This window comes from Maylandia zebra, linkage group LG20, assembly GCF_041146795.1.
Source record: "Maylandia zebra isolate NMK-2024a linkage group LG20, Mzebra_GT3a, whole genome shotgun sequence".
Classification (NCBI taxonomy): domain Eukaryota; kingdom Metazoa; phylum Chordata; class Actinopteri; order Cichliformes; family Cichlidae; genus Maylandia; species Maylandia zebra.
In genome coordinates this window covers 12,501,717-12,529,305 of record NC_135186.1, presented here as the reverse complement: position 1 = coordinate 12,529,305, position 27,589 = coordinate 12,501,717, and the positions used below count along the sequence as shown (strand labels likewise).

The window sequence follows — 27,589 nt, the reverse complement described above, 5'->3', positions numbered from 1 at the left end:
GGCAACAGTGCTAACCACTGGTCCACTGAGCTGTCTGTGAGTTATATTCACTTTTATTAAATCAACATAGTTTTACATACCTATTCTGTGTAACTTTATCACAGGTTTCCAGATGGTCTCCAGCAGTCTGAGCTGCTTTTTATCAGTCCAGACAATAATGCCTTCAGCCTCCTGCTTCAGCCCAAGCTGCTCTCCCTTCTGACTGCTGCCAAGTTCCTCCTTTTCCTCTTTAATCTGCGGAGTCTCTGGGTCCTCTTGGTCCAGACTGGAGTTCCTCTCCTGGTTACAGACCTGCTGGTCTGTAACCAGTGTACAGTGTGTAGTGCATAATGTTGAAGTTCCAGTAGTGAAGCTGAGGTGTCTATGACGTGTTTTAACTTCCCGTTCAGTGTTCTCGTTTCTAAACACTACTTTACCCAGAGTTTGTACAAGGCTTCATTCTCACCCCCGAACAGTTAATAAGGTGATAACGAGCAAAAGAAGTTGATAGAAAAGTTAACATCATTTTATCCGTTAGTAAAAATCAGTGTGTTTGGACTCGCTGGCTGATATTTTAGGGAATCGAGCTCATTCGTTCCCTTGCAGAGAGCTCAGTGTGGTATCATTCATCAGTTCGAGCAGCCAGTTTGGTTCTAAAGAACATGCAGCTGACTGAATGAGGCGTTTCATGATATTTAACCCACCGACAGCATAAAACAGAGTCGTTAGCTGATGAGCAGACTCTGGATTTTCTGTTGTTTGAGACTCGGTCATAGCAGCGTTTCATGTTAAAGTAAAACATGTTAGACTGGACTGACCTTGACCTTTGAGAGGTCAAACTGAAGGAAGCCTTTGTGTTTTACCTTCATTTTTCTGTTTATGAACAAAGACACGAGTCTGCAGAACATATCGTCGATCAGGCCTCTGTTCCCTAGATTTAGACACATTTCACACCCCTTCAGTGAGTCTTGATCATTTCAGCTGTGTTCTGAAATGAGAAACTGAACCCTTGAACACATCAGGGAACTGTTCACAGAGGTCCCAGAGACCTCTATAGGGCCAGAAGTCTTTTACAGACGCAGGGGTCGCCCCCTGGTGGCCTGTAAATGGAGTACAGTTTTTTTGTTTTGTTGCTTCACTTTTCCAACCTGGCAGCTGTGTCAATGTTCTGATGTCTGTGGTCCTTTTTGGCAGTGACGTCATTCCCGAGTTTGTGCATTCCAGCAGGAAAGTCAGAAAAGCAAAGTAAGATGGGATTTATTTTAGCTGCAGCACGTTCATTGATAGAATGTGGTAAGTGCTTAGCATGTGGCTTATATCATGAGTCACAAATACAGGTGAGTGACAGAGCAGATTATGTTTATGTTCTCTGTCACCATCTTGGATTGTTGAGGCTGCCTGCTCTGACTTTCCAAGAAGGAAATACTAGTTGAGGGGGAGTTCCAGATGAAAATTACTACTGGGAGCTCAGGAATTCCGACTTCCGACTCAATCTGGAATGCACCGTAAGCCAAGGGCCAACAAGACAACAGCAGATATTTTGACGTCGCCCCCTGGTGACAGGACAAGGTTACAGCACCATTGTACAACCACACCGCTGCCTTCAGTGACCTTGCTTTTTAGGTGTAACCACTTTTCTGTATCTCTGTTGACACTTAATCGCAAAAAAAAATGTTGTTTGAAGTCAAAAATAGTCTGATAATTATGGGGCGCCGTTTGTAAACTGAAACATGCTGAAATTAACGGCAACATTTTTCCACATTTAGCTCAAAACCTTACAAAAACATGTTTTTTCGAGTAATTTTTTACAACATTTAGTAAAATATTTGTAACTTTTCATCAAATGTTAAATATTAAATCTAAATGTTAAATATTAAATCTAAATATTATATTTAAATCTAAATGTTAAATGTTAAACCTAAATGTTTAGGCTAATATGCAAATTTATTGTACGAATCAACGGAAATACCAAAATAAAAGCTTCCCGAAAACCTCCGGTGCAAAATTGTGTCTGTTCTCACCCCTCATTTCTCCCCGCCATGTGCTGCTTCACTTCTTGCCTACGAGCATGTCCAGCGATTTTGCTGGACATGCTTGAGGATTTTGTTTAAGTGTGGTAATGAGATGATGATTCTTTTTTCTGTATAGCTGAACAGGCTCTTGAGATCCTACATGTGCTGCCATCACTCTTCCCATCCACCTCTGCTCCTCCAAAGAGGGCACGGGATGCGAGTGAGGCTCTGGTGCATGTCCTTGAGGTGAGTTGTGTAAAATGTAGTAGTTGTTTTTTGTTTTTGTTCTTTTTGGGACAACAGTATTAAAAAATGCTTCTGATGAGTGCCAAAGTATTTTATATTCACATATTATATGTTCTAAGCCTTCAAAAGGCACCTAAAACACATTTTTGGAATGAGGGTTCTCACAGGTTAGATCTCTGTGACCAGTAAATACAAACATGGATGCATTACGTGGTAGCACATTTTTATCACCTCAATGATACCTAATTAAATGTAGCCTTGGTTTTCTGTTTTTCAGGAAGGCTAGACAGATGTGAACAGTAATTCCATCGAGAATAATTAAAAGTAGCAATTTCAGATGTGTTTTCTCAGAACCTCAACTTTTGTTGTAATTTAGCTTTAGTTATGTGTTTGAAACAAAAGTGCATCATCCTTACAAAAGTATGTCTGTGTTATGTGTTAAAGGACCAAGAAGACCCTAATACCTATCTGATGAAACGTCCTCTCTCCTGCCCAGTCCTGATTGTGAGTCCATCCAACTGCATCCTAGCGGTAGGAGATGTGCCAATAACCACATTTCCAAAAGACTTGGTTACCGAGGGTGCTTTATACCTTATGGCCTACTATTACACCCTTCACCTTACATACCCAAAGTGTGTAGCCACTCTGCTTTCCGTCATACAGACGGAGGTTCTCTTGGACAAAATCCATGAGAGAGATCTCACATCATCTTACAAGAAGAGCATGGCTGAGTGGACTGCTTTTATTGGCCAGTAAAGCCAATATGGTCAGATGGACTATAGGAAAGGACTTCCTCTCTCCTTCCACGGCTACTACAGTCCATGTTGGTTGTGATTGATTTTTGTTTGTAATTTGGCCAGGTTAGCCCAGTGTTATAATTAAGGGTGCACGATAATATTGGCTAACATGCCGACATTTTGTGTTTGGTTTGTGCAGTGCAGAGACAGCCTCGCTTTTAGTTAATTTTAAGATTTTTTTTTTTTTTAATCTTGAGTTTAGACAGAAGACTATTCAGAAAATAGGCTCTACTGTGAAAGAGTAAATTGACTAAGCTGAGACTGACTAGTTTGGTATAAAAGTAAGAATTGCTTTATTGGGTATTGGCTAGTACAACTGTAAAATATTGGATACATCCTTACTCAAACCTATAGACTGTTACCAGACAGAACCGCAGCTGAAATAACAAGGGAGAGTGAAAACTTCCCTTTATTCTTATGGTGTTTACCTAGCAAGAGTTGAAAAGTCCGACATGCGGCTTATTGTGATCTGGTCACCCTGTGTGCATGTCTGGTATGGCTGCTCAGCAGCCATACATTACAGGGAATGAAAAAATCTTTTCAATTTGTTATTGTTGCAATTGCATTCTCTTAATAAAACCCAGTATCTACAGTGCAGGCTCTCCTACTGAAAGTTTTTGAGATACATACATAAAATGTCCAGTTCACCAGCAGTTTAATGCTCTAAAGATTTATTTCAGTCCTTCATGTTCGAGACTCAGATGTTGACACATGGCAGTACTGCACTTTAAAGATTTTACGTGGACTCTGCTGACTCCATTGCTAATTTCAGAACATCTTCAAGTGGCAGGAAGTCACGAGGAAAGGTGTACTCAGTCAGGTTGGAAAGTCCGGACATCACACAGCAGCTCAAGTCTGTGCGGAAAATATCCATGTCGCACGCCTCATACCACTCATTGGTTAAAGCGGTGTAGTACTCGACGTCCGAAGTGGTGGTGAAGCCATTGAAACCCCCGACGACAAAGAGGCGATCATCAATTACCTCAATGCCAAAGTTGCTGCGGGGGGTCAGCATAGAGAACACGAGGTTCCACGTGTTGGTATGCGGGTTGTAAGCCTCAGCGGTGCGCAGATAGTTGTTTCCATCGAAGCCACCAACCTAAAAGTAAATACGTGGCTCAAATGATTGAATGTAAGTGTAACCAGCTTCACCGTACCCCTGTAAGAAAATGCACCTGCTATATGTCTTTAGCTGCTTTTGCACAGATACTCCAGAAAGTGACGGAAGAATTAAGTTGCAATATTGTCCAAAGTTGCCCTTAATATGTAGCAGATACAAGGAAATTGTTTACCTTAGGTGTGATCTGACTACTGGAAATACTCTGATTGGTTTAGGGTTTTACCTGGATAAAGCGAACAGCTACCTGACATATTCTCATGCTGTTATATGGAGTTTACACATAAAAGTTGTTTAAAAAAGGCCCATTAACGTCCCAGTATTTGCATTTTCACAGGCCCGCATTTGTTGGGAATGTCTAGAAAAGATCAGGGTGCAGTGGTGTGTGAAAATGACTTCTGAATTAAAAGGAGAAAGTAAAATAAAGTAGAAGCCAGCTGTTGTGGAAGTCTGTATGAGACCTTTTTTCACTCAAGCCTCAACTACAGCTATTAAAGTGCTGTTGTCTATTACACCACGCTATTATCAACAAAGATGAATAGCCCTCGACAAAAAGTATTTGTGTTTTCAGTATAAATGTCTTCACAGCTCTTTTGCCTTTAGTCCAAAAAGGAACACTGAGTTCCAGTCCTTTCTTCCTATAACAGATTAAAGTAGCCCTGACAGGCTATAAGTGCCTATAAGCCTGATCAAAGACCCTGAGGTCAGCACCAGGGTAAGGTCACTGCATTCTGCTGATGATAACTTTTCCTTTTTTTGAATAGAGACTTAGTCTGAATAGAAAATAAATACTAAACGGTAGCTAGCTAAATAAAGAAGTGTGTCTCAGAAGGTGAGACTAAAATCTTTGCTTTTTACCAAAGGGTGCAGCTGCAAAACAACTAAATAAGTGGTTTTAAGGCAAATAGCAAGATAAATTTACAGCTAAAAGGCCTACCGTCCCCAGAGGATGAGTTCTAATCACTTGGCTTATTCCCTCATTTTTCTAAAGGTATTGCAGGATAAGTTTGAAATTGTCTCTAACATATGTCCTCTATGGAACGATGAGGATGACAATGTTGGTTTTGAATAAGTATTTCTGTTGTACTGAGTGAAATGTGAAATCATCAAAGACACAACATTTTGGGAATGAGGCACATGAAAAAAAAAAGAGAGGCAGAAACATCACTAATCAGTTAAATTAATACATAGAATGAGTAAGAATGCCTTCTCTGAACCTGTGGTCAGGATAGGAATCTGATCATTGATAAATACAAAACAAAGTTAGCCAAATTCTGTGTCAGCCAAATCTGTGTTAAGCCTTGCTGATCAAAGCACATTACAGATTTGATTTGTATGTTACGTGAGTGTCAGCACTACTTTGTGGTCTTACTGCAAAGACATGATCCGCATATGCAATGACACCTATCCCGCTGCGGCGGCTGTTCATGGGACTGATCATCGTCCACTGGTTGCTCTCTGGGTTGTAATATTCAGCTGTCTGCAGACACTCGTTGCCATTGAGTCCACCACAAATGTAAATCTGAAAACAAAAAAGGGACATTAAAAATTTTTACATTTCTTAGATTTCAGTTGGAAACAATGTTACCTGTAAGTGAAATGTTTCCACATCATTTGTGAAGTAAGACCGATACTCAGTACCCAAGTGTCCAACTGAAAAATATGACAATTAACAAATGTGTGTGTTTTACAATTTTTTTAATATCTGTTATATTTTAGTTGACAAGTCAACTCAAATAAAGTACTGTACATAAATGCAAAGATGCACTTGTGATCAGTTAGAAACAAAATAGATATATATTAGTATATTTTTCAACTTTTTAAACTATACTTTTAAATTTGAAAACATGAACATAGAAACCAGTTTGTGACCTATCTTGCACCTCGCTTCACTGTAAAAATGTGTATTCCCTGACTGGTTGGCAAGTGGTTGCTGGAGGTTGATGGCTGTCACTACTGTGAAATTGTAACCAGGAAGGTTTTGCACCACAAGCCTCCTTGTGTTTCCTTTGGTCGTAAGCAGACTGTTGAGGTTTGCATGGAGTACTCTGACTTACTGCAAATACTCAAACTATTTGCTGTAGAAATCTGTAGAGTCTTTCATACAACCACTGCCTAACCAGCTGAGGAGTACACATTTTCCCCTAGCAACTGGTTGTTACCAAAGGTTGCTGACAGGTCTCTAGGCCTGTGTGCCTTAGACCCTACTCTATTTCTCTGCTACTGTTTTACTTCACCCACCCGGTTGTTAAGTGTTGTGCAGCTGGCGTGGCTCCTCTGTTCGTGCATCGGTGCAATAAGACTCCACTGGTTGATTTCAGGTTGATAGCGCTCTGCACTGCTGAGTCGTACATGCCCGTCGTGGCCTCCCAGGGCATAGATGAACCCGTTCAACACAGTCACGCTCACATAGCAGCGGCGGGAGTGCATGGGCGCCACCTCATTCCAGGCGTGAGTGGTCAGGTCAAACCTACGGACGCTGTTGAAATGCTCCACCCCGTCGAAGCCACCAACGGAGTAGACGTACCCGTTGAGGAAGGCGGCTCCATGATAAGCACGAGGACACTCGAGGTTGTTCGTTACGTTGACCCAGCGGTTAGCCCGGCAATCGTAGGCCTCGATGCCGTTAGTTGGCTCACCACCACTCCACCCCCCAATGGCCAGCAGGATGGAATGAGGCAGGCGGGGACGAGCAAGAGGGTGATACAAGGCAGACATGAAGGGTCTGCTTCCTAGATCATGTATGTCTAAGATGGCATTACTTATCATGGACAGGCACTCAGAATTGGCCTCCACCAGCTCACTAGACAGCACATTGTCCTTTAGGTAGTCTGACGTCATCAATCCCAGTCGGACCTATAGAGAGATGACAGAAGAGAATGTGACTATGAATTTCAACTACATCAGTTTTAGTAAACTCAAGCTTCTTTAGGATAATGCTCCTAATGTTGTTTAATTTTCTTATTGCTAGCAAGAGAGCGACCAAAGTCAGACACCATTAGCCTTTTCGTCAACAGGGACAGTTTTTAGTCATAGCCCTAGCAACTATACTTAATAAATATAATTTATTCTATAGTATGTGTGTAGAGATCTGATACGGTTTTAATGCTCTTGAAGAGAATTTCTTAAATGTGGTTTGGCTACACCTGAAAAGAGCAACATCTCAAGATATTAAAGCATCCTTATACCCAGATGGATCGACTCAATCTATGACTTAAATGCTGAAGATTTAAGTCCAAACTAAATGTAGTAATGAAAGTTTATAGACCTTGGACAACAGAGCGGTGAGGTGTTGTTTCCGTTGTACAGGTACATGGCTAATCCACTTTGTAAGCGCTTCATACAAAGTGGTCTCCCACACATTGAGGTCCTCTCTATCAAGGATGTCAGCAAGTTCCTCCACAGTTAGGTGCAGGAACTCCTCCTCAAGAACAACCTGCTCAAAGTTACTGATGATGTAGTGGTAGGCCTTGGTGCGTAGTTCGGGTGATAAGCATACTTTTGTGAACTGCCAAATGCCAACGCAGTTCTCTGGGCACAGTTGCTCCCCGAGGAAGTCAGAGCAGAGTTTCACAATGTCCATTGCATTGAATTGATCAGCTGCCATGAGAAGTTCCACTACATTTTCCCCCGTTATGGAAACTGAGCCGGTGTATGCAAAGTTAATGATGAGTGCCATCATCTCAGAAGACAAGCCAGGTATGTTGAAGACCTGTTTGTCTGGGTCGCTGCAGTGGGTGAAAAGAGCCCTGAGGGTAGAGATGGAGACAGAGTAGAGAATATTAAAAGGTGTGGAGGCAACAAGATAATAAACTATGTCATGCACAAGTACTCCAAGTAACTCCAAAACAGAGTTTGTACATGTTTAGTGCACTTGATTGTTGGGTTTTCAATGTCTTTATTACATTGGCAGCATGTTTATGAAGCTATTGCCAAACACAATGCAGTCCCACACCATGACAGAGCCTCCACCGTGCTTTAAAGTTAACTCTAAACACTCACTGTTGTACCTCTATGACAAATATTGAAATCAACTCCATAGGGCCAGTTTACCCTGATATTTAGTCTAGTTATTGCGTAATTTGGCATACCTCAGTCTGTTTCCTTTCCTTATGGAAGTTCCAGTGCATGTTGCTTAATTACAGTCTCTGTTTCCCTTCCACAACCATTTCTTTTCTTTTTTTTTCTTAACATTTATTTATTGGTTTTAACAGGTTTTACATGAACCATGAAACCATTTCTGATGAGGATGAGGAAACCATTCCTCTGAAAATGATCGGGTACAAGCACTGGACTAAAAAGGGTGAAAAATGTCCAAACCAAACCTTTATAAGTCTTCAAAAAAACACAGAACTATTGCTCAAGTGGACTTTTAAAAAATCATCTGTTTCAAAGCAAAATATAAAAAAATGAGAGGCAACTCAAAACTTTTGCTCAGTGTATAACTGTATAACACAGTTCAACCTTTTTAGTATCAGGAAGTCTGGTGTGTCTTACTGTCTCAATAACAGTGGGGAAGATATTAATGTAACTTAATAAAACACTTCAATTAGACTTCACACAATCACCAAGTGATTCACAGTGCTTTTTAAATGGCACATTTACTGAAGTGGAATCTGGAGCTCTGTGAAGGTAATGATGAAATCTGCAAATGTTTGCATTATGTTTTGGGTGTATCTGTCAGTTGACCGTGACAAAGTCTTTCTATCAGAAAAGTTTTATGATTCAACCTGTTCCTTTTGGTTGGCACTGTTTCACCAACTAAGACCATGAATTACATTTTTCACAGGTATAAATCAGTCAACTGTCCTTCACATTATCAGGTAAGCAACTCACCTGAAGTACGGCGTACAGTTACATAGGATGATCCTGTGGACCGGAAATTCAACATCCTCCACTTTGATGATTGCATCACAAAATTGTCCCTCCAAACAGAGTTCATTATTTACTGAGCTCGACTTGTATGGCAGCTGGCCTTCTTCACTCATCTTGAGTTTTGTGACTGCTTTTCTTAGTTTTTTTGTCTGCAGTTTGTCTTGAAGTGTTCAAAATCAAACCTAACTGTGGAATTTGGGGAATGGAGCCCATGACATCATCATGACTTGGCAACTGTTGCCATGAATTGTTTTGAAATGTATATTTACATTGCATAAAAAAAAAGCTTTGTTTTGATTTGATTTGGATTTAAGAAATTGCATATGAGCCTCACAGATAGCATACAGCATTTTGTATGTTTGCCTCACAGAGGTCACCTAGTAAAATAAGCACTTCAAAACACTCTTACGAATGGACTACAATATCATATTTAGCTCATATTTAACCTTAATAGGCCATTTTGTTTAATAAAATCACTTTGTAATATCCAAACACAGATATTACAAAGTGTGATTCATGGCTAAGCTGTTTTCTTGGGTTGTATTAGACTTTTATCTAGTTGGAAAAATGGGCTCCTGCACTTTACTGATGTACAATAGTAGTAAGAAAGAAAGAAACAAAACACATATATACACTGTATGTATAGTACAAGACTGTTATAATGACGGTGCTTGACAGTATTACCTCAGACAGGTGCAAGCAGTCACCTGTCTGAGCACAGACTGCAGATCTGTTGTTGAGCAATTTCTTTCCATTCATAGATAAATGCAGCATCCAGCTGCAATGGGTTCTGGTTGCCTCTAATGAACATGCCAGCCCAAAATTGCCCAGGCATATTCAGTGGGAGAGACATCAACACTAAATGCTGGCCAAGGAAGTGTCTGGATATGCTAGTGATCTTTGGCAATGTGGAGGCGACACGCAAACTGCCACAGGCCAGGTTGTTGTACAGGTTAGAGAACTTCATCTCGATAGCTCTGTCAAGTCACTTCCACCAAGAACAGTCAGATGGTCATGCAAGGGATCACGCGGGATCATGCGTCATGCATGCTCAGCCTGGCATCAGGATGCTTCAGTCAGTTGCAGCAGGGTGGCAGTGATGACAGTATAAGGCATAGGTGTCAAACTCTGGCCCGCAGGCCAAATTTGGCCCGCAGCCTAATTACATTTGGCCCGCGAAGCCATACCAAATTATTATTAGAGCTGGCCTACTGGTATTATACAACTAATATACATATTGTTTAGTATTAAACTTTGCTTGTTCCATATTCAGTTTTTCAGCAAAACTTGTTTGAGTCCATAAGAAGAGATTCATTCTTAAATCTGGAGGAAGATTTTTTTTTCAATAAATATTAATGTTAGCCCGCGACCTTGTTCCAGTTTTGAATTTTGGCCCACTGTGTATTTGAGTTTGACACCCCTGGTATAAGGCATACACCAGAGAAGTCATTCCTTTGTCACTATCAGTGGCTTCATCCACCTGCAGAGGAAAGCAGCTACCATGCACCTTATCATTAAGCACTCGATAGGCAACTTTACAGGGGTAGAGCACAGACGCAGTTTTAGCAGAGACACTGTTGAGCACGACGGTTTAGAAGTGTGTGTCTGAAAAAGCCCTCTGACTTGTCTTTGTGCTCTGGATGTTTGGCGTCTTAGCTTGTTAAGCTTTAAACTGTCACAAACTTGCACTTTAAGACAGACACGCTGCGGCCTCTCCTCATCACCCACCGCTGCGCAGGTATGCTTCATCTTATCTTCTTTGGTTTGGAAACTGTAAGAAACTCCATTCCGGGTTTCTCTGAGGCGTGGGCTTTCATCATCAGAGTTCATCCTCCTATAACAATTAAAATATTCTCAAGCATGATCAACGGTTAATTACGGCACCGGCCGGAGTACCGGGAGCAGTTTGGAAGAACAAAAAGACGCGGAGACTGTTCTAAATTGTCATCCCAAACTAACTCAAAGTTTATTCTTTGTGCAGCAGTTTTTATAGGCAGAAGGGTTTGTGTGTCAACAAGTTTCAAGTTACAACCATATAAGGAAGTTCCCCCTAGCTCTGAAAGGGGCCTTCTATAATCTCAACATACCTTTGAAAGGTCCGTTAAACACTAGACAGTTAGAATCCTTTAGTGATATAAGTTTGCACATGGTAGAATACTGCATGTAGTTATTTGCATTAGGAAATGTTTAACCATGTATACCCAGAGGCACATAATCAATTGTGTGTGATCCTTAGCAGGCTGCAAGCCTGGTGTGCACTCCAGGAATGCACCCCCACGTCCTGGGAGCATGAGAGCTTGCACCCCGTCCTATTGTTCCACGGCAGGATCAAGCAGCTATGCCTGTTCCAGTTTAAGTGCCTTCTTTACATATAGATGAACTGTTGGATTTTCCAGACCAGCAGGCCAAGGGAAGTCGCCCATGGGGTCACAGCAAGAGGAGATGAGGTTCAAACAAAGGGCATTGCAGAAACAGGGTCCTTTGTATAACATCATCAAAAACAATATCCTGTAAATGCTACCATGTAGAGCTGGGCGATATGAGATTTTTTCATATCACGATATGTTTTTTTCATTTCAGGCGATAACGATATCTATCACGATATAAGCCAAATAACTATATTTGTAAGATTTAAATGTGCCGTTGCTCACAAGTAAAATGTGAAATAATCAGCAGCTTGTTTTTATTTAAATATTTATTTCCCATAATAAGTTCAACAGGGTAGATGTACTTAAGGAACATGAGACTTTTTCAGATAAATAAAGGCAAATATTGCAAACTACACAAAAGGCAGCCGCTGAAGCGTTTAAGTTTCAAAATAGAACAAACGAAACAGACTAAATTGTCAATTCCACTTAGAAACAAAATATTAATTCTAAAAATAAATCTTAGTTTGTTTTACAGAAGAACAGACAAAACTGACAAACTTTTGTCAATATCAAATAAACTGAGAACTAAAAGGAAATTCTCAATCTCTCCTTGTTGTATAGCTGAGCTTTTCAAACAGTTTTGTGCGGTCAGCTGAGCGCACCATCCGCTCCGAGCTCCCTGACCTGCACTCAATCTACAGCAGGCGGTGCTGGACCAAGGCCAGGAAGATCGTGAAGGACCTCAGCCATCCCAACAACGGACTGTTCTCTCTGTTGAGGTCAGGAAAGCGATTCCGCTCCCTGAAGACCAACACAGAGAGACTGAGGAGGAGCTTCTTCCCGCAGGCGATACGGTCTCTCAATCACACCACCACACAGTCCTGACCCACACATACAGTTCTTACACACACACTGGACTTTCTGGACTTTGGTTTTGCACAACACTGGTCACTATATTCTTCATTTCCGGTTAATACTTGTACAGCTGCTGTTAGTGTGTATATATTTATTTATATTTAGATTTCTTCATACATTCTTATATAGTTCTATATTGTGTATTTTGTTGTACAGTTATTTTATTTTCAACTTTAATTTATATATTTATCTTTATCTTATTCTTCCCAGTTAAATTTACCCTTCATTCTAATTTGTGTTGTACAGTTATTTCATTTTTAACCTTAATTTATATTTTATTCCTTCCTAGTTAAATTTACCCTTTTTAATTTTTCATATTTATTTCCTATCTTATTCATAGCCTTTTCCTTTTTTGTTCTCTTTAGGTCACGAGCAGTTGTCCAAGCATTTCACTACATATCGTACTGTGTATGACTGTGTACGTGACAAATAAAATTTGAATTTGAAATTTGAATTTGAGTTTTAACAGTTACTTTAGTCTGACAAAAGCCGAATGACGAATTAGCGCTTCCAGTCAGAGACTGAGGCTACGTCCACACGTACACGGGTATTTTTGAAAACGGAGATTTTCCGTTTTCGTTTTAAAAAATAATCCCGTCCACACATAAAGGCAGAAATGAAGAAAAACGCTGCTATGAACATGCCAAAGCAGCAGGTGGCGCTAGATTCCTAACTGTGCAGAAATGTTGGCCAATCAGAAGTCTAGAAGCCTCGGTGGGAAAAAGTAAACAAAGCTGCGGCATAGAAGCAGAACCGAGTCGTATGTGTGGAGGGACAGTAACTGTGTGTATATGTAAGCATTTAAACACTGCAGAGAGTAGAATTAACAGTATTGTAGAAATTCATTTCACCGAAACAATAACGTGGCGCACAGTGTGACGCATGCACCAGTTTATTGTATTTCCAGACTTGCTTTCGGCACAATTTACAGTGCACGCTACTCTGTTTTTTGTCAGACTTGAAATAGCCGAAATACCTTCACACTACGGAACTTCTATGGCTCTTCCGTTCGACAATCTCTCCGGCATTGGAACCATCATCTGTTTTCTCTTCGGTCACGCTCGGTTGATTTTTCTAGTCGGCACACTCATTTCCTCCATTACGCGCTGGCTGCTTCCCAAACAAACACGTGCGGCTTGGCACTTGTGCTGAACAAGTCACGCGACGTGACGCTGCGGCTGTGATTGGTTCGGCTCTGCGCTACTTAGTTTGGATTGGCTGACCTTTTTTAAAAAAAAATTTTTAATTTTTTTATTTTAAGAGGACAAGAGCGGCGAGGTCTATCGCGATAGCTTAATTTCTCTATCGAGTAAAAGTTATATCGCGATACATATCGTTATCGTTCTATCGCCCAGCTCTACTACCATGGTATCAAAATATCACAACAGAAACATATTTGGTGATGCTTCATCATCTGCTTTGTGTTTGTGTGCGAGCCCCGTCAAAAGCCTGTGCATTATGCTGGCAGCGTCCAAGATGCAGCTTCTGGTTTTTTTTCTGCATTAACATCTCGGGTTGCATTTCATTTTCTTAGTACTTATTTTAATATCTTTAGTTTTTTGTATTTCGGTCTTACTGTAATTTACCTGCTGTGGGCTCAGAGTTATTTTCCCTGATTTTATTTCATATAAACGTGTTTTTCAACCAAACGGTGAGGACTTACCTTCTTCCTTCAACTTCAGAATAGTTGCATGAAGTATACAGGGCAGGAGGTGACGGGCCAGGTCTGCAGGTTTCTGCATCGCCATGTAGTGCAGAACCTAAAGACAAACCCCCAAAAAGTTTAGTCTTCCTGGCTTCTGTTTTCTTTTTGCTCTTTCAGATCAACAGAATATTTTTGCACAGCCAACAGGCTGCCTCTGAAGAAGACTCCAGATAAACGGTGACCTTTCTCTATGATGGTTATTCACAGAGGGACCGGTCATACCCAGATCTTTAAATCTGTCATAAGACTATCAGTGAGCATTATTTTTAACTTTCTCTTTTTGGATAAACAATGTCTTTAAAAGACAGGCAACATTTTCAGTGATGGTGCAAACTGGAGCTCCGAGCTCTGCTTTCATATGTGCAGGAAGAACATGCAAACGCTTGGCAGGGACCTGCCCGGGTCCAAATCCAGGACCCTCTTTGGGTGAGGAAACAACTAACCCCAGTTACTGTTTGTCCCTTTCCCATAAAGCCGACCGGATCATTAATAGAAGCTGGTTTAAAGTTGTTCTTCATTTAACACCATCACACCACAGAGAGCTGCTGTGTGTCAGTTAAACATCGTGTGTGACAGCATCAGATCCTTTTTCATCAACATGTGAAAATGCTTCAACATACATGAGCCAAAACGGTCCCATGGCAGAAGCTGATCCTGAAAATCAGCAGAAACATTCATGAAAACACTTTGTGATCCACTTAGTAAACACGTTTGGCTTAAAAACACGCATGCGGCAAAACGAACGACCTGCTTCAGACCTTCTCGGCCTCCTTGGTGTCATCAAAAAGTCTTTTTTTGCGTCGTGCAGGTGTGACCCTGGCAGTCTCCCAAGCCTCCACCCACATGTTGCCTGGGATCTTCATCCTGGGACTGAGTGTCCCCGTCACCATCGTGTTGCCCTTCTCATCGACCACTTCCTCTTCTACGTAATCCCGAGGTGAATACCAGCGCACAAAATCCTCCAGGACACAGCCGGGGTTGACTGCCTGTGGACAGAGACACAAACTCGTACTTTAAATGAAGTAATGTGTAAATATATTCACTGACACCTCATGCTGGCACTGACGACTGTAACAGGGCCCACTCACGACACCACTGCATTCATGGACCCAAGCACACCAGGTTGTCACTGAACATAAAATGTCATTTAGGCATCAAAACGATTTCCTTCTGTTCAGGACTGGAAGTAAATACGTGTGATCTGGCAACAAAAATGTTTTACTTTTTTGTGTAAGAGTAAATCTGAAAATCTATGAATAACAAATCAATTGTATTTTAGTTTTAAAACCAGTTCAGACTGAATAAAGAGCTCGTCCACACTGGATCAGAAACATAGAGACATGGTGGGAATAACCAACACTGTAGATTCAGGGCAGCTGCAGCATGACTTACACTGTGTGCTGGTCATTATCACTGCATTACTGCCTCAGGTCTGCAGGTCTCTGCAAAGACAAGGTTCAAATAACCTCTGAAGATGATTTATAAAACTGCAATGAGCTGTTTGAAAACTGATGACCACGTGATCGTCTGGTGATCAGAGGTTTCTGCACTCACGTAGCTTCTCCCAGCATGACTGCATCCATCATGCCACACGTGTCAGTGACAGAGTCACAGCTTTCCACAGCGTAGGCTGATCAACAGTCCTCTTATTTCACACTAGTTTACTTGTAATAGCCTACATGACATTTTTTATTAAACATTTATTTATTGACTGTCTGTCCATGGTGTTACTGTGTCTGCTTGTGAGTCTGTCTGTTGAGTTCAGTGTCTTGTCTGGTTCTTTGTGTCTGTAAGTTTCCTGTTATATTCTGAAGGTCTTTGTCTCATGTGAGTGTGGTCAGTTTACGTTTCCCCTGTCTCGTCAGCTCTGATTTGTCCCAGGTGTGTTCCCCTCCTGTCTCCCATCCCTTGGTTACTGCTGTGTGTATTTAAGCCCTGTGTGTTCTCTTGCCTGTTGCTAGTTCGTCTGCGTTAATTCCCTGTGTCAACCTGTGTTCCTCCCTGCATATTTCTATGTTCCCGGGTCTCCAGTTAGCGCTTCAGGTTCGTTTTGTTAGTTTTCTACAGTTTAGGTTATGCTTAGTTTCCTACACACCTCCGCCGTTTCTGTTTGTATCTCCATCTTCTCAATAAAACTCTCCTGCATCTCAGCTGCCAGCATCTTGGGTCCTAGTTAAATTCCACACAGCTCACCCCACGAGCCATGATACCTCCTAAGGAATTGTTGACTGCATTAATTAAGTCCACTTTGATGTTTAATTGGCTAACTTAATCTGAAAATATTTGTTTGATGTTGAATTCTCCCAATTCTTTGAATCTTTGGGCTGAAGGAGGGACAATACTCGGTGTATCAATGCTCAATCAACAATCATTTATTTCCATATAATTCAACAGTCAGAGCATTACAACGTCCGGACGGGAGAGATGCTACCAGAGGGTCAGGCACATGTCTCAAAATGGTGACGGGTTGCTCAGCTTTTTATAGTCTCTAGTGGCCCCCAGCTAGTCGTAAAAGCCAAAACATCACATTTTTTCTCTGTTACAGCGCCTAAGTTATGACCTCGGCAGTTGTTTCTCTGCTTTCTGTAAGGTGGGGGTGTGGAATGTGGTCTATCTATCTCCCCTGTCTTTAGACACAGAGTCTCCTGCTTACAACCTTCTCTTCATGATTCAACAATTAAGCATGTCAAGAAAACAGTGTAACACATTCCCAGCAGATCAAGGATACAGAGTGATGCACATTTATCTAATGAACTAATATGTGAATATGTTCTGTTAACTCAAAAGTATAATGAGAACTAAACTACATACAGCTCACACACTCTATATTAAAGGGTATAATATGATCTACAGCAGTATTCTAATTCAACTACTTTGATTACATATATAAGGTAACATATAATAACAGAATAATCTAATAATTCCCCCTTTTGATCTCTGAAAGAGATCACTTACAACATGCACTCCAGGGTCGCAAGGTCCAAGTTTTCTTGATCCTGAGGCCCTCTGTCCCCCTTTAACGGGTGGACCATATGTGGGATGACCTCTGTGTTCACGCAGTTCAGATGCAAGCAAAGTTAGATTTACAACCATAACAGCAGTTACAGATGACTCTCCCATCACTCCCCAATTCTCCCACAGCTTTATTTTGGTGCTCCAGTTTTCCACTCCCATTTTAATGCCCCCTTATACCTTTCAAATGTACTTAGACTAGAACCTCTGTCTAAGGAGCTTTTAACCTTTATTTTTATTGCTGCAGCTACCAGTGTCTTCCAGTTGGGTGATTCTCAGCTTCTTTCTTCGACCTCCGGGGTTAGACCACCCTTTAGTCATTGCACAGTTCTGGGGATTATTCTGCCCCGATTTCAAACAAAGATCTGTGTATTTTGGGGTCACCGGCGTGTCCCCCTTTTTGCCAAGAGCCTCTTGAACCTCGTTGGTCTGGTGTTCCTGGTTTTCGCCAACCCCTTCATGGTTATTGCTGTGTTTGTGGGATCCATCTTCTCCAGGAGCCCAAACGTCATGACACTTGACCCCAGTTGCTGTCTCGGCAGTCCCTACATCTGTCCCTGCTGTGAAGGGTCCTCACATCTCCGGGTCCCCGTCTGGTGTCTGTTCCTTTCTCTGCAAGAGACAGAAAACCAAAACACCTCTCTCCCTAGCCTTGATAATCTAATATTGTTATCCATTATTGTTCTAATGATTCAAATTTGGTTCAAAATATTATGTTCAGGACTTATTCTAATCATAATCTATGTGTGTGTAAAAGAAATCAAAAATTAATGAGTCATCTCTAAGTCTAACCCATTATATGCTTAAGTTTTACCATATTATGTTCAAACTCAACTCCCCCGTTTTGACACACTCCCATGTGTCAATTCATTGGAGCTAGACACTTAAAAGAGAAGGTTGGTGACATCATATCTCAGAAAGTATCAGAAATTCTTCTCTCGAGTACCGTTGCTCCAGCCTTGTCATCCCTGAGGATCTTCGATCCCGAAAATGTCCCTTCTCCTCATGTAATAAAGTCTGTCATCCTTCCATGCCCTGGTAACTGGTCCATCCAGAGCTGTAACATTTTGAAATGTACATACAACAAGCCAAACCACACCTTGGTCACACCAACCCTTTTCTGCCCTGAAGATGTCCAACACCATCTTAGTCTGGACCAGGGTTGTAATAGTTTTGCAATTTTCATCAGTTTTAATCAGTTTTTACCAATTGTTTGCTAGTTTAGTTTAGTTTTTATTTTCTGAAAATCCTTAGTTTCAATTTAGTTTTATTTGTGTTTTGCAAAAATTAAGTGTAACAAAATCCCAGTTCCATCATATCAGTCATGCTCTTCTGGTTATCCTTGGGTGTTGAGACTAATAACTATTAACTCTTGCCGCACCGTGTGGTCCTAATTTTCGTTGAAGTGAATTGATAACCTTTTGAAGGCGATTGTTTCACACCTTTATTTAGATGTCCCAGTCCTGTTGTCTCGGGATACATCACGCTGCCTTATCTGGGGTTAGCTGTTTTCTGGGGATGCGGGTTGAGTGGGTGAGCTCTTCAAGGAGGGGGAGTGTGCTCCCCCTGATGAGGTCTTCTAGGTAAGCTAGGTTAACCTTCTTGTGTGGGCTTTTCAAGTGCACTTTAAGGTTAGTGGGACTTTTAGTTTTATAAATGTCCCTCATGACCCCCTGATGACCCAGTATTTCATTTTTGCACACTGTAGTACACATTTTAGTTTTTGCTTGTAGCTCGCATACTCTACTTGCCACTCCTCTAATTCCTGATGTTTCTTAGAGAGGGCAACAGTACCTTTAAAATTATATCACATGTGTGGGGGTGTGGCCTTGCCAATTGCTTTGCCCACCTTTTCAAAATGGCTGGCGTGCCCACAAGCACATTTCATGGAAAAAGAAAGGTAAGCTTGATATTTACATTCAAACTGTTTTGTTAAACTCAGATTTTTATTTTATTCTTTTTGCAAGTACCCCTCCTCGGTGGCGAGAAACTGTTGGTGTGGTCAAGTGGGTGCTCTGGAAACAAACGCTCAGGACAGAACAGTTATCAGCCATGTACTTCCTACAAATTTTGCATATGTTTTATTTCATATTGATCCTCTGAGTGTAATGGTACATTTTAATTTGAATTTATCCAAACTAAACACAATATTGTCTTTATTTACTTTGCTCTTGTTCTTTTTCAGTACCACATCCTATCAAATGTCCCTGTCGATTATATTCTACATTTAATAACTTACTATTTCAAGTGAGAACCTAAATCACGTGGACCAATGTTTATTATTGCATATCTCTATTCTGAATGTGGCCAGTCATTCATAGGTATTGTTCAATTTTGGCGATTTTCCTCTATAAAATTTAATTGACTTTTTACAGTGGCCTGCTGTGGTTAATAGTAACATATTCCAGTCATGAGTGGTATCAAAAGTCTTCTCCACTGTAGCATTTGGCATTCCCAATAATATAACATGATACCTTACTCAAAACACAGCTAATATAGCACAGTTTTCTTAATGCAAACATCGGTAACTCAAAATCAGCAACCACAGTGTTAAGTCTGCAGTTCATACTTATGTGAAGCTAGAGTCTCCTCCTCCAGTCTCTCTTATCCTCCTGCTCCTGAAAAAACAAAACAAAACAAAGCGAAGCATCCACCCTTCTCTTGTCGGCTGGGTGAATTGTTTATGAATTGTTTATTGGCATTTACGAATCCTAAAGTTGGTGCAGTCATTGTCTCAGTATCAAGTCAGTCAAAGCTTTTAGTCGTCAGTCCATCACAGTCCATTCACATGCATACCTCCATACACATTCATACCAGATGTTGCTGATAATGGAGTCTCCCACGCAACCTATTCGAGCGTCCATCACCAGCAAGATGACGTCATCATTTTAAAGGAAAACAATTCCTTGTTGTTTTTTGGGCCGGATTGACTCGGTGCAATCCTTTTAGACTCAGAACTTCTCAGTGTTCCCTATAAGTGAATTTCTCCCAAGCCAATTACAATCATGGAGAAGCACACTTTGCAACTGTTTTTGTAAGAATATTTTATAGCGCTTTAAATTTCAATCTTTCAGGCCTTGTTTAAAGAGCTGATTGTTAAATCATGAACTCACAAAATATCAACATATCACCATATCACCATATCACCACCGGTGGATCACACCTCTCAGATGTTTTTTCTCCAGTGCGCTGTAACAAAAACGAAAACAGACGTAACCAATAAAACACTAATAACAATAACATAAACTAGGGCCCGTTGCAGACATGTCCAAGCATAAAACTATCCCTCTCTCGCTTAGGAGAAAGAACACAAGCCAAAGCTCACTGATAAAATCAAGCTAGCGCTAAACAAAACCAAACAATCAACCAGAAATTCACAGGAATATTTTGCTTCCTGCCGGGACAATATTGTGTGGGAATGAGAACCTCAGGTGCCGTAACACCTTTTGTTCCTCCTTGAATTAAAACTCAATCACAGAAAATGCCGTACTCCGACCTAAACTTACACTATTAATTCATCATTTTCACTCTGTGCCACTGTTCCTCATCAGGGCTGTGTGAAGCACAGCAAAGAATTCAGTCAAGGCCTTGAGCCATAAACAGACATCACGCACAGACATTGTTTTCATAACCAAGCTCTTTTAGACCTTATTCCTAAAATCTACATAAATGCCCTCTGGGTGACATATAACACATTCTAAGTATTTAATGGTAATCAATGGCTCCTCATAAAAATTATGCATTGGGATGTTTGTGTGCAGCATTTTGCATATCAGCATAAGCAAAGCATTCTTCATTGCATCAGCGTGTATGTGTGTGTGCGTGTGGATCACTCTTCATTGCACAAGCGTGTGCATGTGTATGTGTGTGCATCACTTCTCAGTGAATCAGCATTCCCGTGTGTGTGTGTGTGTGTGTGTGTGTGTATGTATATGTGTGTGTGTGTCATTTCTCACTCACTCAACGAGTGCACGTGTTCATGTGTGTATTTCACTTCATTCTGAATCTGTGTGTTTGGAGACGTGTGTGTGTGTGTGTGTGTGTGTGTGTGTGTGTGTGTGTTCATCACTTTCCTGTTCTGGTGTTCTGGGTAAACCACGGCCTGAAGCGTGCCCTGGGGTCCTGCCCCCCCCTCCTTTTCAGTTTGTTTGCGACCATTGCTGCTGCTGCTGCTCAAAATTCAGTCCGTCCTGGTTCTGACCCCAATTGGGGCAGTCCTTTCTCCAGTGTCGATGTTCACCGCAGGTGAAACCTGCATCTTCTTCTGTGTTTTTGTCCATTCTGAGGTGCCTTCTGTCCTCAGTTACTCCTCTTGTCTCGGTCACGCCCTTTTTCGCCACCCGATCATCCGTGTTGGTCCATCACTGTCCTGCACAGTGTGAATGCAAAGTTATCAAGGTCAGCATTCTTTCGCTCGGCCTTACTTTTCATTCGGGCTTGGCGGGCGTCTCGTCACAGCTCTGTCAGCTGACGCAGTCTGGGAATTTTCCCCCGTGTAGTGAAACGGGCCTTAGGTTTAGTGCTCTCCGTCTCGGCTGCATGAGATCACATTCCTGCAGGTCTGTTGACATTCTCAGGTCGTTGTTGTGGGTCCAGCTGTTGCAGCATTTGGTCAGTGTCACGTATGGGGGAGAGCAGGAGTCCAGTCAGCCTCGGCTTTCAGGGCCGGCAAAGCAGCCTGTAATTAAATATATATAGAAAAAACAAAAACAAAACAAAACAAAAACAAACAAAAAACAAAAAACAAAAACAAACGAACAGGAAAATGATGTTGTGTTGGCTGTGTTATTCAGAGGGGAGACAATGGGGCCAGGCCCTGTGTCAGCCTTCTTTCCCCCTTTTTTTTGTTTTTTGTCTCCCGATATAATCAACTCCTAACCCACCAAGTTGACAGGACAACACAAGTACATATTAAAATTCTTAAGATCATGTTTAAAAGCCCAAAAAAGGAACTTTCTTTCATTCAGTAATCACTTTTATTAATCAATCAACAGAAAACATGTCACAATTTGACTCTTTTTACCACTAAATTTGTTGCGTCTTGCCTGGTTGGTTAGACCAGTGTTCCTTCTTTTTTTTTTTTTTTTTTAGTTAAATTGTTGTCCTGCAACCCAGAGGGTTTCTTTGTCAGTAATGTATAGACTTCATCATTTAAGTATGTTAATTTTTCTTTAACCTTGCTGGAAAATCTTCACGTGTTCATGAGTGTAAGCTGTTTCTTCATTGCGTGTATGTGCATTTGTATAAAAGCAGGTTAATTTTATCTTTTCTCAAACTAGGCGTTACCTTAAAAGGAGCCTTTCTCTCAGATTTCTCTGCTTGTGTGTTTTTGTTTCACCTTTTTGTTGTGATGCTCCGGACGCCTTCCCAACCTCCACAAGTCCGTTGGCCCCAATTTTATGTGTTAAAACTTCTCTTAATTTCTCCTCTAATTCTCTCCTCGCTGCTGTCTTTTTCACAGCTGCTGATTCGTGCTGGGTGTGGTTCCCATTACCTATAATTTTGCTTCGACCGCTGTGCTTGTGGGGGCAGTTGGTCCAGGTCCGCAGCTTCCTGTATTAACACACTAAGAGATTTATTTAATTTCATTTTCATCACATGTTAAACAGATAAGCAGGCAACCCGCCTACCTTGACAGCGTAAACTGTACGCCAGTCTCCCAACACATTCCTCTCTGTACTCCTCCATAATTCTCCACTGCACACCTCTTACTATCTCTCCTTTTTATTTTTATTACACCACAGAGTAATACACCCAATTATGCCCGTCTATCTCTATGTGGCTCCAAATTCCCTCTTTATTTTAATTTCACACTCGTCAGGGGACAGGCACACAACAATTTCAACCACTGAAACGAGGAATTCAACCTTTTTATATTTCTTTACTAATCTAGACTCAACCTTTGTTCGCAAAATGTGTCTTGTTCTAGTCCGGAATAAATGTGAACCCGTGATTACACGGCCGTTCCAGTGTTATTTCCGTAGCTATGCGGGGGCCCTCACCTCCCCAAGTCACCACCTCGGCACCCGGACGCCGCCGGTCCTGGCCGCGCGTCCACGAACAGGAGGGTCGCCACTCCTAGGGCAAAATTATTTCCACAGGTACACTAGGCATCAACCTTTGATCCTAAAATGTGTCTTTGCTCTAATGTCCTCCTAATCAAACACATCAACCGTCACTGTCACTGTGTTCACACTTCACACACAGAAACACACTCAGCGCGCGCCTCACACATAGCCAGAGCGCGCCTTACACACACAGCGCGTTACACCATCAGTGAGACACACAGAGAGCGTTCCTCATCAGTGGAAGATTACACAGAAACTTCTGAGCTCAACTGTTAGATCTTCTTAAAGCACACTGCACCATAGACCAAAATACCCCTTTCTCTGCGCTTATGACCGCCACAACGGGGCAAAGTCGCATCATAAAAGTGATGCTTGCATCCCCGAAGTTATACCTGACATCATAAACCAGGTTTTGCTCTATGTACTTAAAATTTTACTTTGTATTATGACCGCAGCCCTTAAAACTCGACTGACGCCACAAACCACCGTCAAAACCTCTATCCAATGTACTAAAACTAGCACCAACCACTACTGCACTTCACGGCCGCACCACCGGAACACGCCGTATCATAAACCAAACCTACGGACGTGTTTCGCTCTCGCGTTGCCAGCGTTCAACTGCACCGTGAAGCCAGCATCTGCTTTTCCTTAAATCAACTTCTATTTCATTTCTGCACATTTATCTAATGAACTAATATGTGAATATGTTCTGTTAACTCAAAAGTATAATGAGAACTAAACTACATACAGCTCACACACTCTATATTAAAGGGTATAATGTGATCTACAGCAGTATTCTAATTCAACTACTTTGATTACATATATAAGGTAACATATAATAACAGAATAATCTAATATTGAACAATCTGTCTTCACGTCACTGATGGTGGTATAGAAAAGTCTTAGACATGCTCTTGGCAGACAGGGGAGGTGTGTGTTCAGTGTTTGCTATTATTTGCTCCACTTTTGTTCTGAAACACACAACTTCAGGAGACATTGATGGAGTACCGTTGAGGACCTGGAAAGTGAGGACAAGAATCAAGGAAGTTAGCATGATTATCCACTTGAATGCGTTGAATCTTTCTGACCAGTTGATCACCAAAAGGCAGATCACACGAAGCCCTGTTTAACAGCTCGTTTGGAAGTACTGTTAGTTTTTCAAAGAGCAGCAGGATTGTGGGGTCGCAAATTTTAAAGGCTTTGCAGAATTTCTATAGGCTGGAAAGATGTTGATTCAGGCTTTTGGAACACAATTGAAACCAAAACACAAAATCTACAGGAGATGAGTGAAGTGTGATGCCAACAGTTTTATTGAACATACAAGATTAACAAAGATTTAGAAGAAAGAAAAGCCCACTACGGTGTTCGCCATAAGTACATGCAGGCCAAACACCAATCAAGATAAATAAAGATGAAGACTCCCGGGACTCTTCTGAGGTCCTTTTACAAAACAACAGCTGGGTATCAACAGGTGTTCACATAACAGTAGTGCAAGCTATGTTAAAAATATGAATAATAAATGACCTAAGTATATGGGTCACAAACAATACGAGAACTTGAATCAACCGCCTAACATTGTCATTCCCTAAAATATTCCCTTTCCATCTACAAAGCACTTCCCATTAATGTCAATCTAGTGTATAAATTCATTAAAAACAAAAACAAAATCCCAACAGGAGTTCTGGCAGTGTGCAAGTTAGCGAACAGTGTACAGTTAGTAAACTGTCTCATGCTTTAAACACCTTCAAACTGTGAACTTCAGAGAAAAAACTGATTTCAATAAAGGCTACCGCATGTACACGGGTAGTTTTTTTAAACTGATATTTCCAAGTGTGATTCTGAGAAATAGTTCTTTTATGTCAAGACCCAAAAATATCTCAAGCACTGTTGAGGCCATGCCAAAGAAAATGAAGAAACTTCAGTAAAGACAAAGCCCATAAACAATAAAAAATGATGTCAGAAAATGTGATAAAGGTGCAAACATTTCATGTTGCGAGACAAACACTTTTTCTTGTCCATGTGTGAAAAAAGAAACTGAGCTTCTGAAAACCTTTTCAAAATGAAGTTTTTTTTTCCGAATGCTCATTTTTAAATGATCCAAACACTGTTTATGTGATCTGCCATCACCATTTTCTAAGAATGAAACTTAGCATGTAGGATGGTTTCCGAAATGCATTTTCAACTGTACTAAAGTAATACAGAATGTGGCTTCTCACCTGTGTGAATTCGCATGTGTATATTCAAGTGACTCTTCCTAGTAAATCTTTTCCCACAGGTGCTACAGCAATGTGGCTTCTCGCCTGTGTGAATTCGCATGTGCATATTCAAATTAGATTTTACATGAAATCTTTTCCCACAACTACTACAGCAATGTGGCTTCTCGCCTGTGTGAATTCGCATGTGCATATTCAAATGACCCTTCACAGTAAATCTTTTCCCACAGGTGCTACAGCAATGTGGCTTCTCGCCTGTGTGAATTCGCATGTGTGTTTTCAAATTTGATTTTACATGAAATCTTTTCCCACAACTACTACAGCAATGTGGCTTATCACCTGTGTGAATTTGCATGTGTCTCTTCAAGTGACTCTTCCTAGTAAATCTTTTCCCACAGGTGCTACAGCAATGTGGCTTATCACCTGTGTGAATTTGCATGTGCATATTCAAGTGACTCTTCCTAGTAAATCTTTTCCCACAACTACTACAGCAATGTGGCTTCTCGCCTGTGTGAATTCGCATGTGTTTAGTTAAGTCTGACTTCCAAATAAATCTTTTCCCACAGGTTCTACATAACTTAGCTGTCTTGGAATTTTGAACTGACAAGCCTGATACGATTTGCTCCGACTTATTTCTGTGTGAGTTACCATCCTTGCTTTCATCCTCATCTGTGTCAGAAGAGTTGTGAGAAAGGCACTGGTCACAGCATGGTTCTGATTCACTGTGGTCACTTTTTTCACGAGATGGAAAATTTGCAGTCTCCTGCATTAGTACAAGCGGTTTTTCCTCTTCAGTGGTACTGAGTTCCTCCTGTTCCCCTTTAATCTGTGAAGGATCCTCCTGGCCTAAACTGGAGTTCTTCTCCTGGTTACAGACCTGCTGATTTGTGAGCCCCTCCACATCCTTACAGTCATGTTGTGGAAAATCTGAAGGGACAGATCAAAAAGCATACATTTTTTGCCTTAACCATTAGCAAATCTCCACATGGTAAGCATGTTGCTTAGATATACCAATGAAAATCATGTTGTGGGGAGAAACAGTTTTGCTGACTCAGTGAAAACCATTTTGGCTGCTCATTTACAAACTCTACAAATAATATAAACAGACCATCTACGATGAGAAAATAAAGACGATATATAATCAAACAAAACAAAGTCGTATCCCTGAAAATTTTTAATCAAAGTGCACAAAACATTTAAAAGTTTATTTAAAATTAGTTAAAAACTTTACAGGACACTCACTGCAGTATTTTTTTGTTTATTTTTTAGATTAACCATTCATTGCCTGAAAGTTGGGGAGAATGGCAGGTAGAACCTTCACCTTTCAGGTCCCTCTTCTGTGAAAACAGCTGCCAATTTGGATTCGGAAGACAGATACCCTCTCTACTTTTAAGATTAGGCTTAGGTCAGTACTGTTGGGGCAGTTAGCATTCTCTTAAAGTCTCTTTGTATGTTTTCCTGTCTGGTGGCCTCTTGTTGGTTTACATTATGGTTAACACTAGAAATACTGACTTTTTTCTTGGTGCAAGTCCCTACCACTAGATTTACTAACCCCGTGCAAATTTGCGTAAATTCCCTGAACCTAACACCTACTAGCACCCCCAATATATATATATTAGGGGTGCAACGATACACAAAATTCACGGTTCGGTTCGGTTCGATACTTTGGTGTCACGGTTCGATATTTTTTCGATACAAAAAAAATGTTCATGCCTTTTTAATTTGTCATTTATTAAAATTATAAATATATATTTTAACTCAAAAGTACAGTTTTTAAATTTAACCCTAACCCTTGTGCGCGTTTTTTATTTTGACAGCGAATGCGCACCTGTGGACCACTTATGTGCAGCCCTGGTTATATAGCTCGTCATATTGCAGCCACAGAAATTATTTTGTCCATGAAACCATAAAGCTGCACTTTCTTTTTGCCTTATAGTCTGATTTGTCATAACTTCTCCGTTTTGTGGTAAGCTTTTATTTGGCTGTCACTTCTTCACCCTGACCTGTCTTATTTGGCTCAGCAGAACTGAAATGCTTTTACACGCGCACTCACATAAGCTCAGCGATTCTCTGCGCGATCAACCTCTCACATGTTTAAGCTGCGGGAGATTTCACTTGTCATGTTTGCATAGTAAGCTAACGATTAATAAGACGATGTCAGAGGAATTGGTGAGGAATCACTCATCTTTGGAAAAGAGAGTTTATTACAGAGAAATGGCTCTTTCCAAAATAAAAGCTATACTATCCGCTTCTTCTGGGCTATATTCTCAGCAGCATAAGG

General features: G+C 41.0%; 2 protein-coding genes across 3 annotated transcripts; both read right to left on the bottom strand.

The window, feature by feature from the left end:
- Positions 1-3,678: 3,678 nt before the first annotated feature.
- Positions 3,679-9,219, bottom strand: LOC112434303 (kelch-like protein 10). Of its 2 annotated transcripts, none has more exons than XM_076878708.1 (5): positions 8,988-9,219; positions 7,420-7,900; positions 6,393-7,007; positions 5,524-5,673; positions 3,679-4,133 (listed from the first exon to the last, which is right to left on the bottom strand). In XM_076878708.1, the coding sequence occupies exons 1-5, from the start codon at positions 9,137-9,139 to the stop codon at positions 3,771-3,773; spliced, it is 1,761 nt and encodes a 586-aa protein (XP_076734823.1). In that variant the 5' UTR covers positions 9,140-9,219; the 3' UTR covers positions 3,679-3,770. The 2 variants fall into 2 exon arrangements, with proteins under 2 accessions (XP_076734823.1, XP_076734824.1); XM_076878709.1 differs by having other exon boundaries at positions 7,651-7,900.
- A 15,175-nt stretch (positions 9,220-24,394) lies between these two features.
- On the bottom strand, positions 24,395-26,231 carry LOC143414413 (uncharacterized). Its single transcript, XM_076878714.1, has one exon. The coding sequence runs from the start codon at positions 26,075-26,077 to the stop codon at positions 25,283-25,285; it is 795 nt and encodes a 264-aa protein (XP_076734829.1). The 5' UTR covers positions 26,078-26,231; the 3' UTR covers positions 24,395-25,282.
- Positions 26,232-27,589: the final 1,358 nt, after the last annotated feature.

What these genes read in the sequence shown, in the direction of transcription:
- LOC112434303 (XM_076878708.1), bottom strand. Translation starts at nt 9,139, where the DNA reads ATGAGTGAAGAAGGCCAGCTGCCATACAAGTCGAGCTCAGTAAATAAT. An exon ending in AACTGTACGCCGTACTTCAG is followed by an intron (nt 7,901 to 8,987) that starts GTGAGTTGCTTA and finishes CTCTACCCTCAG; the next exon opens with GGCTCTTTTCACCCACTGCA. An exon ending in ATGCGGATCATGTCTTTGCA is followed by an intron (nt 4,134 to 5,523) that starts GTAAGACCACAA and finishes ATTTACTTTTAG; the next exon opens with GTTGGTGGCTTCGATGGAAA.
- LOC143414413 (XM_076878714.1), bottom strand. Translation starts at nt 26,077, where the DNA reads ATGCAGGAGACTGCAAATTTTCCATCTCGTGAAAAAAGTGACCACAGT.